At 38.2% G+C, this 20,329-nt stretch overlaps 1 protein-coding gene and 1 long non-coding RNA gene across 2 annotated transcripts; one reads left to right on the top strand and one right to left on the bottom strand.

The window, feature by feature from the left end:
• On the bottom strand, positions 1 to 5,272 carry eif6 (eukaryotic translation initiation factor 6). The gene is made up of 7 exons (XM_084741697.1): positions 5,134 to 5,272; positions 4,690 to 4,823; positions 2,607 to 2,692; positions 2,267 to 2,442; positions 1,924 to 2,100; positions 1,654 to 1,838; positions 1 to 280 (listed from the first exon to the last, which is right to left on the bottom strand). Exons 2-7 carry the CDS (start codon positions 4,794 to 4,796, stop codon positions 271 to 273), a joined length of 741 nt encoding a protein of 246 aa, XP_084597823.1. The 5' UTR covers positions 4,797 to 4,823; positions 5,134 to 5,272; the 3' UTR covers positions 1 to 270.
• A 1,845-nt stretch (positions 5,273 to 7,117) lies between these two features.
• Positions 7,118 to 17,171, top strand: LOC146332336 (uncharacterized). The gene is made up of 4 exons (XR_014772244.1): positions 7,118 to 7,136; positions 8,045 to 8,177; positions 16,337 to 16,479; positions 16,706 to 17,171. It is a non-coding gene; the product is annotated as an uncharacterized LOC146332336 (long non-coding RNA).
• Positions 17,172 to 20,329: the final 3,158 nt, after the last annotated feature.

Below are 20,329 nucleotides of genomic sequence, written 5' to 3' on the forward strand. Positions count from 1 at the left end.
TACCCTCAGAGGTGAGGTGGATCGTCTCCTCTCCACAAAAAGCCGAGTGAAGTAACCAGAGGACAGGATTTAGAAAGATTAAACCAAATAAATCTGATAAAAAAGGTATAAAATGATGCTGTGGCTGCAGGTGGGAGCAGAGTGAGCTGTTCTGTGTGGAAGGAGGTGTTTGAAGTTGAGAACCGAGGTCCAGCAGCTTGTTGGCTTCATGTGTGAGACCAGACGAACCGCAGCAGAAGCTCCTGAAGGGCAGGAAGCTGCAGAGGCAGTTTACGCCATGCTGACGGGAGACAGAGGAGAGACGAGGGTTAAAATGACGGAGAAACAACATTTAATGGCTTCACTGTTCCTGTAATACTGTGATGTGTTCAGGGTAAAACGGGACATCAGAGCAGGATGGACCGTTCTTCAAAATGAATCAGTTTTAGAGGCTGAGGAACGAGGAGACAAGGAGACGAGGAGATACAGCAGAGCTCCATGTGTCTGATGGATCCTCCTACATCTGCATGTCACCAAAACCCTGGAAATACGTAGTTTTCCAGGAAGCACATTAATCAGATTACTATCAAACTTTAATAATTCATTAAAGTACTGATTTTATCAACAAAAACTCTGACGATTCTTGACGTGCTTTTCTTTCATGACTAAACTGTGAGGATGAGGTGTCAAACCAATAAGATCACAGAGATCAACCACCGCAAAGAACGAATTAATGTGAAAAAAAAACTTGTTCCTCATCTTCACCAGCAGCCTGTCAGGTGGGAAGAAAAGAAAGAAAAGCGAAGAAGACAAAGAAAAGTAAAGATAAAGAAAAGAAAAAAGAAGAGAAAGAAAACAAAGTAAAGAAAGAAAACAAAGAAGAGATAGGAAAAGGAAAAGAAAAAAAAAAAGAAAAGAGAAAGAAAAGAAAAAGAGAAAGAGAAAGAAAGAAAAGTAAAGATGAAAGAAAAGGAGCTGAAAAAGTAAAAAAGAAAAAAAGAAGAAAAAGAAAACAAGTAAAGAAAACAAAAAGAAAAGAAAACTCACAAGAGAAAGAAAAGAAAGAGAAAAATACCGTGTGACTGTTTAGTCTAAAGTAAATAAAGAACCACAAACAGTCGGTCGGTTTCTGGTTCTGTCAACAAAATGTTTGTTGAACCAACAAGAGACGAACAAAGAACAACACACACGTGTCCTCCAGGAAGTCGAGGCCTGAACGTCTGTTTAATCAGGCTTGAGGAGTAACTGATTACATGTAACTGGATCACGTAATCTGGATACTGAAAAAAAGGGTGACTGTATTCCTTTACAGTTACTGATAAAAAGACGTAATCAGTTTACAGCCTGAATATCTTTGAGTTGTGGACAAAACAAGACACTGGACGACGTCAGCTTCGACTTTTTTCCATCATTTTCTGACATTTTATGGACCAAACAGCTAATCAATTAATTGAGAAAGTGATCAAAATAATGAAAACAATCATTACAAGAAAGACTTATCACTTGAAAAACAGGTCTAAACATGTGGTGCGTGTGAAGCGCAGGGACGTACCGTGTGCGCCACATGCACCATATGTTTAGACCTGTTTTTCAAGTGATAAGACTGTGACAGGATTGATTGATCGATTGATTAATCATTGCACCAGGAATAAAATGGCTGTTTGTGCATCTCACCTGTCGATCAGCGAGTCTCTCATGCTGGTGGCGATGGCGGAGGGCTGCGCCGTGTCGCTCAGTCTGAAGACGCTCTCGATGACCGACAGCTCAGTGCTGGTGGTGTCCAGGCCGCAGAACGCGCACCAGTCGTTGACCAGCATCCCACCCGCAATGACTTCACTGCCCCGGTTCACCGTGCCGGCCTGGACAGGAAGTCAACTTCACTGTTATATACAAAGTTTAACTCCAGTTTCTCACAGGAAATGATGCGTTTCAGGGTCCACTCACCACAAGGGGAACTTGTAGCAGGGACGACAGCTCGTCCTGGTCTTCTATTGACGTCTTCGGGTGGACGAGGCCTCCCTGGTTGCTGAACGCGCAGTATGAGCCGACCAGGACCTGTTCTGCTACCGTCTGACGGAAAACCTCCACCTTCAGCGTGTCTGCGAGGATCTCTTCTGTCTCCTGGAGCAGAGGGACGGAGGACAGCGTGTGTCTAGTCTAGTTTTCTTTCAGATCACATGAATTACTTTATGCTTTTGCCCAACGACACCAAAAATAAACTGCCAACTCCAGATTTAAGTGTGTAACCCTGTGAGGTGATCAGGAAAAGTGTGTGTATGTGTCTCACCCTGTCGAGGTCGGGGTGGACCAGCGCTACGTAGTCGTTGCAGGCGATGACGTTACCGAGAGCGGACAGCCTCTCCTCGACTCTCTGGATCCTCACTGCGTCTGGCAGACAGTTTCTGATGTGCTGCAGCTCCTGATCTGTCGTGTTGTTGGGCAAGAGGAGGCCATGACGGTTACCTGATCAAGTATAAAAGAAAAGTGTTGCTGTAAAGGATCAATGTGTTTTAAAGGTTTCCAGAAGCCACAAATAAGAGGAGACACACCTATGGAGTGTGTGTGTGTGTGTGTGTGTGTGTGTGTGTGTGTGTGTGTGTGTGTGTGTGTTCCTGAGCGTTGCTCACCCACACACATCCTCCCGATGATGCGACAGCCTGCTATGGAGGCGTGAACCACTGGGATGGTTTCTGACAATTCTCCTTCAAACACGCTGCAGAGACACAAACAACAACAACAACAGGCTGTCAGTGACTTCAGCTCTGAATGGAAACCAGTCGGTGATGAACTGGACTGACTGTTCCCTCCTGAGACAGCTGTCAATACAACAACTCATCCAGGAGACAAAAGAGTCCTTTGCAGAAAAACCTTCATCTGTGGAATTAGTTTGAATAAAACAGCTGTCAGCTGCTTCAAAACTGTGAGATTACATTTAATTAAAAGGCTTCGGGCTGAATATTTAACATGCTGAAGTTCAAATGAGATCCTCGTGATTCTTGAAATGTACTAAATGTTGTTGTTCCTGTTGTGCATGTTTACCCGTGTAGGAGAAACTTTAAAATGGTAGATTTTTAAATGGGGTTTGGTACAGCAGCAGAATATGGAACATCTCTGCAATAATTCTTCAAGAGATGTTAATGTTGAGAAGTCTGAGTGTATTTTAACATTAATTTACAGCTACATGGTCAATCAGTAATTAAGTAACATATATACTCCATAACTGAAGTGTTGGATATGATGAAAAATAAGTAATGTATGATTCTTAACTTATAATAAGAAATATAGATACACAGATAACATCAGCTGCCATCAGCTGTGACCAAGATTCATACTGACTGGGACATTTTACACATGTATAATAATCTTTACAGTTTCTAAATGACCTTTAACCTTGTCTGACATCTATGTGCTGCGATTTCTTGGCATATCACAGCGATACATCTGCCATAAATTAATATCAGCCTCGCTCCAAATGTTAATTATTGTCTGCTTTCAGCCTTTGCTCACCAAAGTTTTTGTATGAGTTTTTAAATCATCCATTAAATCTGGCTACGCACAAAAACCCTGCACATCTACTCTAATGCATTTTTTTTTTAATTCTGGACCGTTTGGTTACAAAAATTCACGAGGACAAAGTGGAGTCATCAAGCAGTGAGGATGATTTTATGGCTCTGGCTCGTATTTCTAGGATCGTTTCTCTGGGGTGAGTCTACGGTTAGGACATGTCTACCCAACGTCCACAAGGAGACACTGTGTTGGACGTCTTTCCAGTAACAATTATTTTCATTATCAAACTATTGGTTGATTATTTTCTTGATTAATCAGCAAGGTTGGAAATAGGAATGCATGATATGGTTAAAAAATCCTCCTGTCATGTTGGGAAGGTTACTTTAAAATTGTAATCTGATACAGTTATTAGTTACCTGATAAAAGATGTAGTCAGTAATATACTCCAAGTATCACAATTACAGTTATGTAACTTGATTACTTTCTACCACGTTTGGATTACCTCAGTATTAAGTATAAAATATGATTAAATTGTTTATCTTGATAGTTTTTAGGGCTGCGAACGATTCTTTTCACCATTAATTGGTCAATTATTTCCTAAATTAATTGATTGGTTAACAGTCACAAAAGTTTCCCCAATCCAAGATGACGTCCTCAAATGTCTTGTTTTGTCCACAACTCAAAGATATTCAGTTTACTGTCCGAAAGGAGTAAATAAACCAGAAAAGATTCACTTCTGCATAGCTGAAATCAGAGAATTTAGCCTTTTTTATTTAAAAAATTATTTTAAATGATTAATCGATTACCAAAATAGGTGGTAATTAATTTAATGGTTCATTAATAATCGATTAATTGTTGTAGCTCTGGTAAAAAGTTGATAATAAAGCAGATATTAGCCTGCAACATTAACCCGATGTGTTACTAATCTGGTCATTCCTCATACCTGTGTACATGTTGTCTGTGTAGTCTCACAGGTGCGTGTGTGTGTGTGTGTGTGTGTGTGTGTGTGTGTGTGTGTGTGTTGATGAATTTTGAGATAAACAATGACCGACACACCTCATCTTACATAAAGTCAGATATCACGCTGATGACATCAGCCGGTGAGGCTAACTTAGCATCAATGCTACACATCCACACCGAAACAAACAGCTGTTGAACTGAATAAAACTCACGTGACAGGTGTTTTAACTGGTAACGTCTCACCTGTAGAAGTTCTCGGAGCCTCCGGTCGCCACCAGGCAGTACCTGTTGGTGAGTTTGGCGAAACAGCCGATCTCGTTGTTTTTCTCAAATGACGCTCTGACGGCCATGATGGAGGAGGAGGTTTAACTTCTGATCTGAAACAACACGGAGGGAATTAAAAACTCCAAGGATCGATCACTGGGATGATCAGCTGCTGATCAGAACACACGTACTCTGATAATCGATCATTTACGAGTTTAACGGCTGTGACAGTACAGACTATACAGAGCTAACGGTTAGCTGTTAGCTAGCGGCAGTTATCAAAACTTTTCTCCTTTATCGACCAGAGAGGAAACACGTCACATCAGGTGACGTGTTAAAGACAGACAGCTTCGACTTAACATAAACTGAAGTTTGTGTTTAAATAAATGATAATGTTTAATTAAAAGAAGGAGATAAAGTTACCTGAGAGACGTTTGGGGCCGCACAACATGCGTGGTGATTCCCTTCAACCCCACGTGTTCACTTCCGCTTCAGGGTTAACGTGGTGACGTCAGACGTAAAGTGCGTTACAAAAACAGTTCTGTTCACAGAGTCATTCATTTTATAGTTTCAAAATCACGACTTTTTAAAAGTATGTTTTATGACAATGACAAGGAAAGTATATATGTATTATAAATATGTTTTATTCGGTTAATTTTTATTATTCATGAAATTTCATATTGACCAGAAGAGACGGACTCATCAGTATGACATCACGATAAGACATAAGAAGAGTTCAGAATAAGAAGGCGAAAAGTCCTTTAAGTCATTTCTCATTGATATTTTATATTAATGTAAAATATTACACCATTACATTCTCAAATGAAAAGGGACTAAAACGAAAGTAAACATATAACAATAAATAAATATTTGTGATCGTCACATCCCTGTGTATATAGTTTGTACTATCTTTCGTTGTCATGTTTTTGTTTTGTTTTGTTATGCTGCTGATGATATATTTTAAAAAATAAGTGAACAAAAAAATAGTTTCTCTAGGATCAACCATACTAACCATAAAAATTAACTTCAAAGATTTAGAATATAATATACTGGACTGGACAAGGAAACCATCTCCTACTTTATTTCAGTGTATTTATTCCAGGATGTTTGGGACTAACTTAAAAACCTTTTTGACATAAACATGGAATCTTTTCCATGTTTGGTTTAATTTTGAGAACAAAAGGACAGGTCAAACTCTCACAGCCATACAAAGAGTGCAAATATAATGTACTAAGTTACTTAAAAGGACAGTTCACCACAAAATCAAAACTACATATTTTTCCTCTGATGTGTAGTCTTGTTTAACAGTCTAGATAGTTTTATTGTGAGTTGCAGTTCTGAAGACATCAGTCATATTGATGTCTGCCTTTTCTCTAGTATAGTGGGACTGAATGTCACTCGGCTTGTGGGCCTCAAAGCACCAATAAATACATTTGAAAAATTCAAAACCAGTGTCTCGGTCCAAAAATTGACCTGGTTACTGACGATAATCCACAGACCTTGTTGTGAGCAGTTTCATGTAGGAACTACTTTCTTTCTAGTAGCAAAGGAAGTAGTACCGATAGATTTTAAAATGGTTCTGGTACTTTACTGTAGAAAGAAAGTTGTTATCTTCACGTATAAGTAGCACAATGGGCCACTAAAACTACTAATAATGATTTATCATTTTTATTTTTATGATTGTTACAAGCATGTTTTTATGTATAATCACCTGAAATTAAGACTTATTCAGTTTTCAGTCTAGAGTGCACCGTTTTACTGCGGTTTCACACAACAGGGTGTTCAGTCACATCATTAAATGTTTTATGAGGCTGAAAATATATATGATATTAATGTAATATATCATATAATTCAATATATTACAATAATGTAAGATAGTATGGTAAAAATGATAGTATTGGCTGTAATATAATAGTGTTGTATACACATCTGTCTGTTATGCAGCCTGCTTAGTTTTATATTTGTCTCATCAGCTGCTGATGTTTTTAGTCCAGATGCTCACAATGTGTGCGCGCGCAAGTCTACATGCGCGTGCATGAGTCATAGAAAAGGGAACGGGTATTTAAAAAATCTCCCAACTGCCTTCTTCATCTTGTTCTCCGTTCAATAACCTGCATAGCAACTGCACGCGCGGTTGTCCTCCTCCTCTGTCGTCGCGCAGCTCCGGGATCGGCGCTCGGAGCCAATCACGTCGGCAGCTCCGTATGACGTCTTGTTTGTTGACACTTCCATTAGCTCGCCACCTGTGTGACGTCACTGCAGCAGGTCGGGGTTGGGGGGGCGGGGACGAACCGCAGCCGCGGAGGAGGAGGAGACAAAGATCACCCGAGAGAAGTAAGAGGTCTCACTCAAACCTTTTTTTTTTTTTTTTGGTCTGCTCAAAGTCAACATCTGCTGTTAAAAACAGGATGAATTTAAATTCGCAGGTAAATACGTCCGAAGCAACTCATCTGCTTTAGCCAGTCATCATGCTAATTGGTTAGAGGTTTGTAGCAAATAAAAGACTTATATTAAGATTTATGGTTTTATTGTGTTTTTTTGTTTGTTTGTTTTTTGTCACAATGTGTCAGTGAAAAGAAAATAGTTCAGACATGATCAGGGATAACTTTGCCTTGCAAACACACACCTGGTTCACACCTCTGATAAACAGCGCAGCCTACTGGGAAGCATCTTTTGGGGTTACCTGCCACCACCAATAACAGCTTTTAGATTATACAGTTTAAATAACTGCTTCAAGGTCCAGTGTGGAAGATTTTGTGATTTATTATCAGAATATGGCAGAAATAGGATGTGATACTTGGATTAGCAACTGTATTGGCATACATTTAGACAATTCACATTGCACTTTTACTCAATCTGGGTTAAATGTCTGCTGATACAACAACTGATGGGTCTGTGTAGCTAACATTAGGAGTTGGTCTGTGTGGCTTAAATTAGCAGTTGGTCTGTGCAACTAACGTTAGCATATAGTCATACCTGTAAATGTTTTCGTAAATTATATTGAGATAACATAATGACAAATTGGCAGCTGTCAGATTCGCTGGTTTCAGTGAGAGTAGAGTGGTTTTGTGTGAACACTGCACATGGTATAATTGTTCTTTATTTTAAAATGTATTTGAATATTGTAATTGTGCTAATAATTGTCATGTTACTAAATGTACCTATGATGTGATTAAGTATTACTCTTTTGTAACTGTAACAGAATACAGTTACCTTTTTTGTATCCTAATCCTGTTACATATAAGCCTGGTTGCCACCCGACGTCATATTTCCAGAATATTTTATTTCTTGAGTCCGGCCTCTGTATCACACGGAGTGATCCCTCTTCTTACAGATAAACGATCTGTGCAGTGAGCCGCTCCGCCGACACGTCGCTCGGATTCTCTGCCTGGAAACACCGCAAACTAATCGGAACCGTCGGCCGACAGAGGCGGACGGGTCTCTCAGGATACGAGGGGGTCGACTAGGTGGGATAAAATTAATTTACGTTCCCGACAGCAGCTAACAGCTCACACACACACAGACACACACACACACACACTCTGTGAATGTGTGTGTGTGTGTCTGTAGGCGGAGCTCTGATTGTTGTAAACATGTCAGTGTTTGTGTTCGGTCACATTCACAGAGGATTAAAACTGTATGACAGACAGTCTGTGGTCGAGATAAGGCCAACAGGTTAAACTAACAGTAATTAACGTCACAAGACATCATTTACACATTTATTTTAGGTTATCGGAGTATTTTGTAAGACTGTCTTGATAAACATGAGCCCTCCTATGAGGGTTTACCTTGAATTAAAGCCACGTGTTTATATTTATTCCAGTTTAAATTTGACAAACAGACAAAATTCTCTGATTTGAGCTTCAACAATGTGAATATTTTCTGGTTCATTACTCCTCTCTGAATATTTGTTTTATACTTATTTTTTCATAAATCTAACAAAGAACTTAAGACAACAATCTGCAACAGTTAATCTATTATTAATCAATTATTGAATTAATTGATCGTTTTGAGCCCTTTTTTTGTTGTAAAAAGAGACAAAATTCTGAGTTCAGCTTCTTAAATGTGAATATTTTCTGGTTTCTTTTCTCCTCTCCGACAGTAAACTGAATATTTTTGGTTATGGGCTGAAGAAGACATTAGAGGACATCATCATCTTGGACACTGAGATTACTGATAAAGCCTTCCTGACATTTTATGGACCAAACAACTAATTGATCACTCAAATAATCTGCATATTAAATGAAACAAGTAAGAAGATTGTTACTTGTTGCCCTCATGTGAACAGACAAGGAATTTGGCTCCAGTTTGAAGTTATTCTCAAGAACAGTTCACAGGAAGAAAGAATTAAACAGCAACTAACATCATTATCAAATATTGTCACAATGAATTGCTTTGTCTATAAAATGTCAAAAAAAAAAAAAAAACTCATTGCAGTTTCCTTGAGCTCAAAGTGACGTCTTCAAATGATCTCTTTTGTCCAACCAACCTGAATACTCTTCATTTACTGTCATAAATGACAAAGAAAAGCAGCAAAACGTCATATTTAAGAAGCTGCAACCAGCAAATGTTTGACAGGTTTGCTTGAAAATGACTCACTGATGATCAAAATAATCGGCAGCTAATGTTGTTTCAATCAACTAATCGACTAATTGTTGTCACTCAGACAGACACACATATCAAGGACAACAAAGCAAAACAAAGCTAAAAATAAACATAGAAGACCAAGATGTACAATTATTAATTTGACTGATTTAGTGCCATTCCTTAAAGGGACAGTTTGGATTATTTGATGATATCATTTTAAGTGTATGCTACATGTAGAATATTTTGCTCTGTTATGTGAGCCAAATATCAGTCCCTTCAAACCAACTAAACTCCTCATACAACCACACTTCAAATAATCTCAACTGTCCCTTTAAAGTGGAGGAGAATAAAGCTGAGGCAAACTCTAACTTCAACAGAATCAATAATGCAGATAGACTGTAATTAATCTGCTGCTGAGAGATTATTTATTTTAATTGTTTCTTAGCGAGTGAACTCCATTCATGCCAAAAGTGATTCATTCACTGAAAGAAAGAAAAACTAAAGAAAGACACCATTTGAACCTTCAGTCTCCTCTTAATTCATGTAGTCAGCAGGAACGTCCCCTGTAGCTAATTAATTAACCTGTTGATTAATCTGTTAGTTATTTTCTCAATTAATGAATTAGTTGTTTGTTCATAAAATGTCAGAAGATGGTGAAAAATCTCAATCAGTGACGTCCTCAAATGTCTTGTTTTGTCCACAAGACAAAAATATTCAGTTTACTGTCAGACAGGAGTAAAGAAACTAGAAAATATTCACATTTAAGAAGCTGGAATCAGAGAAATTTGGACTTTTTTTTCGTGTAAAAATGATCAAATCAATTATCAAAATAGTGTCAATTAATTTAATAGTTGACAAGTAGATAGTAGATTTAAAGCTGCAACAAAAAGTCAATTATTAATCAACTATTAAATTAATTGTCAACTATTTTGATAATGAATGAATCATTTTGAGTCAGTTTTTAACTACACTCTCTGAAATAAAGGTTCCAAAGGGTTCTCTCTGAAAGGCTGAGTTTCTACTCAGAACCATTTGCTTTTTGTAGAAAGAGTTTTGTCAAGGGTTCTTTGTAAGACTGAGGGTTCCATAAAGAACCCTTTTCATCCAAAGATCTTTTTTTGGAGGAAAGAATTCTTCAACGATTATTGAACTGTAATCAAGGGTTTGTCAGGGGTTCTACCACAATATAAAATGGTTCTTGGCAGAACCCTGTACCTGGATTCTAGGTAAAACCCTTGGAATATAAAAACATTTCCCAGAGAACCTTCTGAGCATGCTGTAGATAAAAAAACTTGGAACCAAGTAGGTTCTCGGAAGAATGCCCCTGGCGTGTACTCACTTAAATCCTTGGAATATGAAAAGGTTCTTGGTAAAAACCCTTGGGTGGGTTAGAACCATGGAAGAGTTCTCTGTAAAACCTCCACTGGGAGAAACCTTTCACAGATGGTTCTTTACATTGGGCTCTAGGTAGAACTCTCTGAAATGGTTCCAAAAGGATCCTTTATAAAAGATGCTACTGGGAACCAAAAAGGTTTCTTCTATGGGGACAAGCTGAAGAACTCTGTATGGTTCTAGTTAGCACCTTTATTTCTAAGAGTGTACCAACCCAAGTCACAGAAGAACATAAAAAAGAACATAAAAAGAGAACATAAAGAGGATCTGAGGTGAATGATGGAGCAGCTGAACCCTGCAGCTGCACGCCGTGGGTCACATGTCGGTTCTGTGTCGAGTCCTCAGAGTTCTCAGAGGGGGAAAAGACACGTTTGGTTTATTGTGAAGCGAAGAGGGCAGCGCAGGAGATAAGGAGAACGAGGCAAAACAAAACAATATCTGAGAGAACGAGATGGGGAGCTATATTTAGCCGCGGCGTTCTCTCTCCGGCTGTGACAGCTGGGGAGGGGAAGTGAGGCGACGGCGCTGAATGCTGATTGAGAAGTTCATGAATGAAGCATGTGTGGCCTCAGATTAACTTGTTAAACTGTCTGCCTGCCAGAGTTTTACTGATTCACGCCAATAAAATGTGGTTTATTAGGAAGGAAGAAGAATAAAAAACAACCGTCGGGTTTCTCTGAAATGCTCAAACAGGAGAATCCAAAGTCAAGATAACAAGATCTTTGAGGACGTTGTCTTTGGAATAAGGAAACATTTTTCACCATTTTCTGGCAAATGATTAATTGATCAGTTAATCTTGTCACAGTCTTGTCACTTGAAAAATAGGTCCAAACATATGGCGCATGTGGAGCGCACAGGCGTACAAGCGCCGTATGTTTGGACCTATTTTTCAAGTGACAAGTCTTTCCTGTAGTGATAATTTCATTATTTATTAATCTGTTAATCACTGTCTCAATCAATTAGTTGTTTTTGTCCATAAAATGTCCCAGATGACATTTTCAAATGTTTTTTGTCCACAGCTCAAAAATATTCAGTTTACTGTCAAAGACGAGTAAAGAGCAGAAAATATTCACATTTAAGAAGCTGAAATCAGAGAATTTTTGACTTTTTTTTTGTGAAAAATTGCTCAAACCGATTGTTTTTCAAAAGTGTTAGTGATTAATTTAATAATTAACAAATATACACATATTGATTATTCATTCTGACATTTTTTGTCTGTCAATCTATCAATCAATCAAATTTTGCACAGCTAAGGAAGGACCAGCTGGACCAACTCATTACCGGACAAAGAACATTACACACTCAGAATTGCAAAAACTAATATTATTTATCAACTATTAAATTAATTTGCATCTATTTTGATAACTGATTGTTTGGACCTATTTTTCAAGTGAAATGACAGTGACAGGATCAATTAATCAGTTTCAGATGATCCAAAAGTAACTGAAAGCGATCCAGTTACATTACTTTAATACTGTGATATTGTGATTACGTTACTGACAACATTTTTTAAACGTCATAATCTCCTTTTCGCTCCATAAATCTAATATTTCTGTCCTTCTGTATTTGCCTGTCTGCCTGCGACTCTGCTGTGGTTAAATGTTTTATGTCCGTCCAGCAGACTCCCCTCTGATGTTATATTTAGGTCCGGAGTAAAGGTTAGGCCCATAATCAACTTTTATGTGAAAATTATCACAAGTTATTGCTTTGCAGTTCGGCCGGAGACCCGGAGCCGTAATGCATCTGTGAGGCAGTTAATTTCTCATTTTTAAAAGGCGTGCTCCCCCGTTTTACTGCCTCCCATTACTTCTACTACTGTGTTGACACGTCGGTTACAATCTCCATTTGTCACCGAGCTGTGAGTAAGATCAGGCCGGTCGGGGAGTGTGAAAATATTCAGCAGCATTTTGTTCCTGTTTATTTCAGAATCGTGACAGAAACGTCCCACCAGCCTGCGTCTCGTACCGAGAACCACAGACTGTGTAAGAAGGATTCTGCTGATGAATTCAGCTCTAGATCGAGTATAAATGTAGATTTTATTCATGTTATTAAGGAACAAAGACTCTGCTGACAACAAACCAGCAGTTAACCCTCTGAAGTTTAAATCAGTATTTTTATCAATTACATACATAATATTTTGTTTGGATAATATTTGATATGTCAGGCACTTATGAAAATTCATTGACCACAGTATTTTTTTTAATATTAAAGTATTATTCATTGCTTTTGGAAAACTTGGCACATTTCAATTTGTTTCTTTTTTTTTTTTTCCCCAAACAGGAACCTTTTTATTTCACATTTTGTCTCCGGAAAAACAGCAGTCAATGTAAACCAAATGAATCAATCTAACATACAACTATGACTGTTCAGGAATTGTTTTTTTTTTTTTTTTTAAGTAAAAATCAATTAAAAATAATAATCAGCAAGGGCTCACTCACTAGTAACTGTTTGCAAAAGTAGGTTGCATATGTAAAAAACGTATAAATATCTAAATTTCCACTCTAAATGTATCTTAAAATGACATTTCAGTCTTAAATAGTTTGTTTTAGAGTATTTGTGATGTGGTGGAATAATGCAGATTGCATCATAAAATTCAACAGAATAATGTTTGAGAAACATTTTCAACATGATTTTACTATAAAATAAGAAAAAAAAGTAGGTTATAGGTTACTAAAGTAAATTATTCATATTGAAATATGAATATGAATCTTTTTCAAAACTAGCAGAGATTTTCCTGACAAAAACGCGGGACTCACCATGTGAAGGCAGCCATGTTGGATGTTCTGCTGCCTGCAGTGCAGTGATAATCCACCAGGGGGCAGAAGACATGTCTCAGACTGATACAACCGGTTATTCAGGAAAGTATTGATCATATTGATGTTTTAGATCAGAAACTCGTGTGAAATATGATGCTAATGGTGTCATAAGGTTAATGATTTTTCCCTTAAGTTAACTTGAGGGTCACGTGTCTGAAGTGGCGAGCTCAAACACTTTAATTTAAATGTTTAAACACAATATATAAATTCTGCCATTAAGGGTCTCTCACTTTAAACTAACAACAAAAGACGTGGTTTGATGATGTCATGAAGTAGTGTGGCATCATGTGAGATTTTCTTATTGTCTTCCTAGAAGTTATAGCAACTAGCTAGCAGTGGCTAACAGGAAACACACCTTTACCTTGAATAAATTTTATATTTTTTAAACATTGTTGGAAACATTTGGGATAATGTAGATACACAACTCAACAAAATATGCAACATGTATGTGTTTTTAGAAATTTGCAGATTGCAATGTGTTCATCAGTAAACGTTTGCATCATTTTATTTTGACAGCAGATGAGTTTGCATTATGTTTGAGAGTAACTGAAGAGTCAGGAGCAGCAACAGTGAGCTGCAGGCGACAGGCTGCACACCTCCAACCTCTCAACTCATGACGTGTGCAGCCTCAAATCTGATCATGTTTACTTCACAGACTGATGGAAAAATGATAATTATTGCCTGACTGCTTTCTTACAATGGCCTGACCAACATCTGATAACTGTGCAAACCCTCGGCTGCTGCTGATTGGATGAAAAGTATTTAGCTGTCTTCTCCTATATCTCAAACTGAAAAATGTGCCTCTGAAAACTTTTTGACTGAAGTAAATAACTGCTGTCCAGATGAACTAATCAGTTTGAGTGGAAGCTGGAATCTGTCTTCATTTTCTGACATCACAAACGCTGCACAGTGAATAAAAACCAACAGATTGATTAACTTTGAAAGAAAGTCATTAGTTTCAGCCTTATTGGACGGTTCTGTGAGGCCGTTTTCATCGTGTTTCCATTTGTCCTGAGTCCTGCGTAATTTCCCAGCATGCATTACAGACCACCGGGAAAGCTTTCAGAGCGCGCGCAGCGATGGTGTAAAGTGTTAATCAGAGTAAGATGATCCCATCAGTCGTGTCTGATTGAGTTGTGTTTGAGTGGATTGGCGTCCAGGACGGATCATTGTGGCGGGGATTAGAGATGTCCGAGCTGATAACCCGGGCGGCTCTGATCTCTCTCGTCCTCTCCCTCTCTATCTGCATCTCTCTTCCTCTCTATCAGGGTCTCTCTATCTTTGTCCACTTCCACTCATTGAGTCAGTGAGATTGTGCTGAATGTTTGCCCTTTGATTTCTCCTTAGATTGACTTTTTCCATCAGTGAACATCAGCCCTAGTGGCCAAACCGTGTAATGACAACGTCAGCGGCCCAGAAAGTCTTTTTCCCGTGAGCTTATATTATTTTTTTCTTTCTTTCTTTCTTTTTTTCTTTCTTTTCTTTCTTTCTTTATTATAAAAGAAGTGGCTGTAAAATGAATTTGTTTCGATGTCACAACCTCTGTTAAATCACTCGTCTCACTGTCAGGATTTGATCCATTTACTTTTATTTTTATTTTGCACAATTAAAAAGTATACACAAAAAAGGCAATGATGACAAATAAATATACAATGTAGGGAGAGACAAAATACCCAGAGGATTTATATGAAGCCTACACCTACATAAAAAATTTACAAAGTTCCTGGGCCGTCATATGTTTCTTATGTCAGATTAAACCGGTCGAGCTCTTTTTGCTGACAAACATGCAAAATAAAAAGGTTCCTGTTCCTGTGTGAGCAATGAATTTTCATAAATCCCTCACGTATCAATATGATACAAACAAAATATAATATTTGTAAATTACATAGAAAGAAAGAAAATATTGATTTTTTCAGTGTTTCTTTTTCATTTTGATGACAAATAATAAAGAGTGCAGGGAGAGGCAGCGAACCCAGAGGGCTTATATGAAGTTTTGACTGACTTTGAGTTTCTCAAAGATTCTGCTTCTTTGTTGCAGACCCTGCTGGTGCACCTCTTCATTTACAAAAAAAGAGGGCAATTCTGAGCCTTTTTTGGTGTAAAGTTAGTTAGAGCACTCAGGACAGAGTGGTTTTGTTCTCCCTGGAACAAGTTGTCCTCATTTTTTTTTAACAAATTGCACAAAAAATTGCAACTTTATTTTCCAGTTTTCACTTGGTCCTGCAATTTTTTTGTTTTTGCAAAAAATGCCTAAAAGCATTGCAACATTCATTGCAATTATTTGAAATGCTGCCGTGAAATCAGACATTTTAGGCTGCAACAGTCCAAAAAAAGAAGAAGTGGCCTTTTTGGCTTCATGTGCCATTTAGCATTTTTCATCCGAATTAACAGAAACCGACCTCGAAAACTGTATCCAGTTCTGTTTAATGCATCCACAGGTGGCCTCTGTGGAAGAGGACTTGCTCTCTATGTAGATATAAACATCTTTCATCTCAGTTTTTTGAGTGATTTTATGAAAATGAAAAATACGTATGAACATTATATTTAATTTCTGCCATATTCTGCAAAGAGATCACCGTAAATGTTATGCACTGGACTTTTAAGGACACGGTCACACTTTAGTTGTCAATAACGAAATATATTTTCACACATGCACACTAGCGATCACATGATCCCCTCCAGGATGACGTTTTGTGGAGATTAAAAAAAAACATTAGTAATTTCCCTAAAACAGTGTGGTTCTGTAAGAAATGTTACTCAAACAGGAGAACATGTTTAAACGATGAATTAACAGTCAACACGTGTTTATATACCTGTGTGTTTTTGCTCAGGTGTGACTTCCTGTGTCGGTGACTGATGATGGGAGGAGAGCAGAGTCATGAGAGGAAGGAGAGAGAAGAAGAGACTGAAAAACACGAAGAATCTGCAACGACTGAAAGATCTGCTGACAGCTCACAGTCTGCTGCTTCTCAAGGTAAAATATCCTCATAATCACTGCTGCAAAGTAACTGAGTACATTTACTCAAGTACTGTATTCAATACTTCTGACCAGTACTCAACTGATTTAATGAGCACGAAGTTTTGTTTCAGAGGTCATCTTCAATTCTTTATCATCCTAGAAAGAAACGTCACAAAAAACTAAATGTCACTGCTCTCGTCTTGAAAAAGTTCATGCAAATTGCGGCATTTTCCTCCCACAGACACCCCGGGAGAGCTGCCCCAGTGCCAGATGGGAAACAGGAAGGTGGACAACATGTGCTTCATGATCACATGCACCAACTGGTACTGAACTGGTCCTGATGCAACACGTCAGTGAAACAGGAAACCGCTGGGAGAAGGTGGTGGGAAACGTGGAGTTTGAGCTGTCCGCTGCTGGGCCTGATGCTGCATTCATGAACCCCCGGGAAAAAAACAAAATAAAGCCTTCACTCAGAGTCTCGCCTGCTTGCTGTGCTGCACGTCTGCTGCTCTTTAGACGACTGGTTTTGAAAAGTGTTAATGAGTAGTGAGAACATGAGTGTGGATCTTCTGAATGCTGACGGCTGTAACACATATGAGCTCTTACATTCAGTATTGTTTTTTTTGTTTTTGTTTTTTGGTTGATGTAATAAATCTATGATGTAACACAAAAATTTCCACACTAAATGCACATTTTGTGGCACTGAACCAGTTAGTTGTGCATTTATTTTGTTGTTGGCGCTCTTCATCTTTTCTTCTTGACCATTTTAGAGCGAGAAAAACTTTTATTATTATTATTTGAACCTGCAAACTTTTTTATGCTCTATTAAATTGACATGTGCACTTTACATAATGAATTGCACCTTCTGTTGTCCATTTCAATGTACAACTGCTGACTGTCCCTTAAGTTCAATAAAGAAGATTAAATAATAATTTTAAAGAAGTATCTTGGGGGACATGATTTGTTGTGGAATTCTTCAGTTGATAAAAAAGCATTTGAGAGATAAGAGACAGAAATTGGAACCTAATTTCTTTGTTAATGGAATCTACTGGAATGTAAATGTTAATGTTAATGGAATGTAAGAAATAACTTTTACAGTTTTACAGTACTTTTCTTTCTCACTCACATTTTCTTCATTTCTTCATTCATGGGGAGACATTTTCTATAAATAGAAGATGACCAATATATTCACATTAAAAAATTGTGGATATTGATAACTAATCTGAATTCTGTAACAACCAAACATCTATTTTCTTTTTTTCACTTATTTTTTGGGGTCTTTGAGCACCGCAAGTCCCTTTTAGTTCATTTATATTAAAGAGAAGACAGATATTTTCAAAACTCTGCAGCTCACAGCAAAACTACCCAGATAGATAAATAATAGAAGAGATGAGAGGAGAAAAAAGAATTTGGGATGAATGTCCCTTTAAGAATTTTGATTATTAATTCATAACATTGTAACACAGGCTAACAGCCACACAGGCTAACAGTCATGCTAACAGCCACACATGCTAACAGCCACAAATGCCAACAGCCATGCTATCTGCCATGCTAACAGCCATGCTAACAGCCACATATGCTAATAGCCACACATCCTACACAGGTTCATGTCATCTGTGGTCAAACACCCAAACAAGTCACATGACATTTTGTTGATTTGTTTTTATCCTCACACTGTTTAAATGGAGTGAACACATTCTCACACTGTGGGGTTAAACAAACTCTTTTCTGTTATATTAACCACATGTTTCTGTGTCTTTGACTTACTGTGGTAGTTGGGGGCGGTTCACTTCCTGGTTGAACAAAAGGTGTGTCTGGGGGGTGGAGCCTGTTAAATCAGTCAGCTCATCAGACCAAACCATGCTGCCAAACCAAAAAGGGGGTCAGGCTTTAGTTAGTTAGTTGTTGCCTCGTATTAGTTGTAGTTTGTGTCCATGTTGTTTTGCTCTTGTGTGTTATTTGGGTTGACTTGGTCACTGTGTTCACTGCTGCTTCTACAACAGGGTTCCTACAGACAGAGACAGTTTGGAGCTATTAGGTGCTTTCGAGATGAGCCAGGTCTGCGCAGAATCAATCAGCGGCGGTCGGCGCACAATGCATGCTGGTTAGATTTGTGTCCGACTTGATTCCGATTTGCTCTGACGTCATGCACGCGTAGGCAACGAGAACCTCACGAGATCGAGGCAGCCGCAGTTTGTAGAGCCAGGCGCCGCAGCTGCTCTCCACCGACTGCAAACGCCTGGCTGTCACCTGATCGGCAAGCTGAGAGGCTCTGATTGGCTGTTCATTTTGACAACAAACACCACGTGTTGTATAAAATACTAATTTTCTGTGTAACTGTAATATTTAATGCTCGACATATCAGTCTTCTGTATTGCAATGAAGTTTTAATCTGTCAGCAAGCAGATATTTAGTGTCTGATAATAATAAGGGTTATATATATATACATATATATGTATATATATATATATATATATATGTATATATATATGTATATATATGACTTATCAAAAGAACAGTTTAGTGTTTTTACAAGGCAGATAAAAGAACAGATGTTACAATGCATCAAAAGGAGGATCTCTTCTACTTTAACTTCAATCAACGATCAAGAACACACTTTAAAGTCAAAAATAAAAAAGCTTCAATGCAAATGCTCAATTTAAAATAAAATAAATTTAAACAGGAGACATTTTAAGAGAGAAAATGATGATCAAAGCTGGCACGAGGATTTTATAACTGATTATGAAATTGAATCTGAATTAAATTCTGCTGCCTCTATATGACCTACATAAGTTAATGAGCCCATCAGTGAGAGAATCGACTGTTTCTACATAGTTTTTCTTCACGTCTGTCACCACGTCAGATTCTCAGTGAAATCAGATGAAATGAGCCTGTGTTCACAAAACAGAAGCAGGAGATTTTTATCTACATACTTTTATCTTTGACTTTGTATTTTGTGGTTATTACAGTGGAAATATCAGCAAACTGCAACATGCAATCCTTCAGAAATACATGTTTAAATAGAATTATATTATTTCAATCATAATCAGTTGAAAGGTAGTTTAACTTGGTTTAAAACAGCTGGAAAAAAGATTAAATACATGTATGTTGTTCACCTGGAGGAGATGGAGAAATCGAGAGCCTCGTTCACGGGTTTGTTTGATGACAGCAAACAGAAGAACAACAAGCTTGTGGTTGCTATAAAGAAAGCTGAAGATCAGGTTCTGACTGACCGCCTCCAATGGTGGCAGGAAAAGACCCTCCTGAAGCAAGAGATGGAGGAGTTAAAAGCCTCATATGCATAAATATAAATAATCATAAATAAACGAAAAAAGGCTCTTGTGGCTGATCTCAAGAAAGCCAAAGATAAAGCAAAGAGCGACCGTCTCCAGTGGCAGCAGGAAAAAACCTCTTGAGAAATTAACAGCCTCCTATTTGGATCAAGTTGACAAAAACAAACAGACAAACAACAAACTCACGGCTGAACTCAACAGGACCAAGGATCAGGCGCTAACCGACCGCCTCCAGTGGCAGCAGGACAAATCCTTCCTCCTAGTGGAAATGGAAAAGTCGAAGGCTTCGTTCATGGCCCAGCTTGATGACCAAAAACAACAGATCTCAGCTGCTCTGAAGAAGACCAAGGAGCAGTTGGACAGTCCAGAGCTGCCAGAGGACAAGTCATCCATCCCTCAGGCCACACAGGACCCCAAGCAGACTCGCCAAGAAAACGAGCAGGAGGGTGAGCAGTCAGAGGCGTCCCAGACGGACGACCTCGAGAGCCAGGGCCACAAGAAAGGAAAGAAGAAGAGGAAGTGGTTTTGGTAATTCTTCCAAGGCCTGGCTCCAGAATAATAATAATAAAAAA

This window comes from Lutjanus erythropterus, chromosome 2 (genome assembly GCF_056507025.1).
Source record: "Lutjanus erythropterus isolate fLutEry1 chromosome 2, fLutEry1.hap2, whole genome shotgun sequence".
Taxonomy (NCBI): domain Eukaryota; kingdom Metazoa; phylum Chordata; class Actinopteri; order Lutjaniformes; family Lutjanidae; genus Lutjanus; species Lutjanus erythropterus.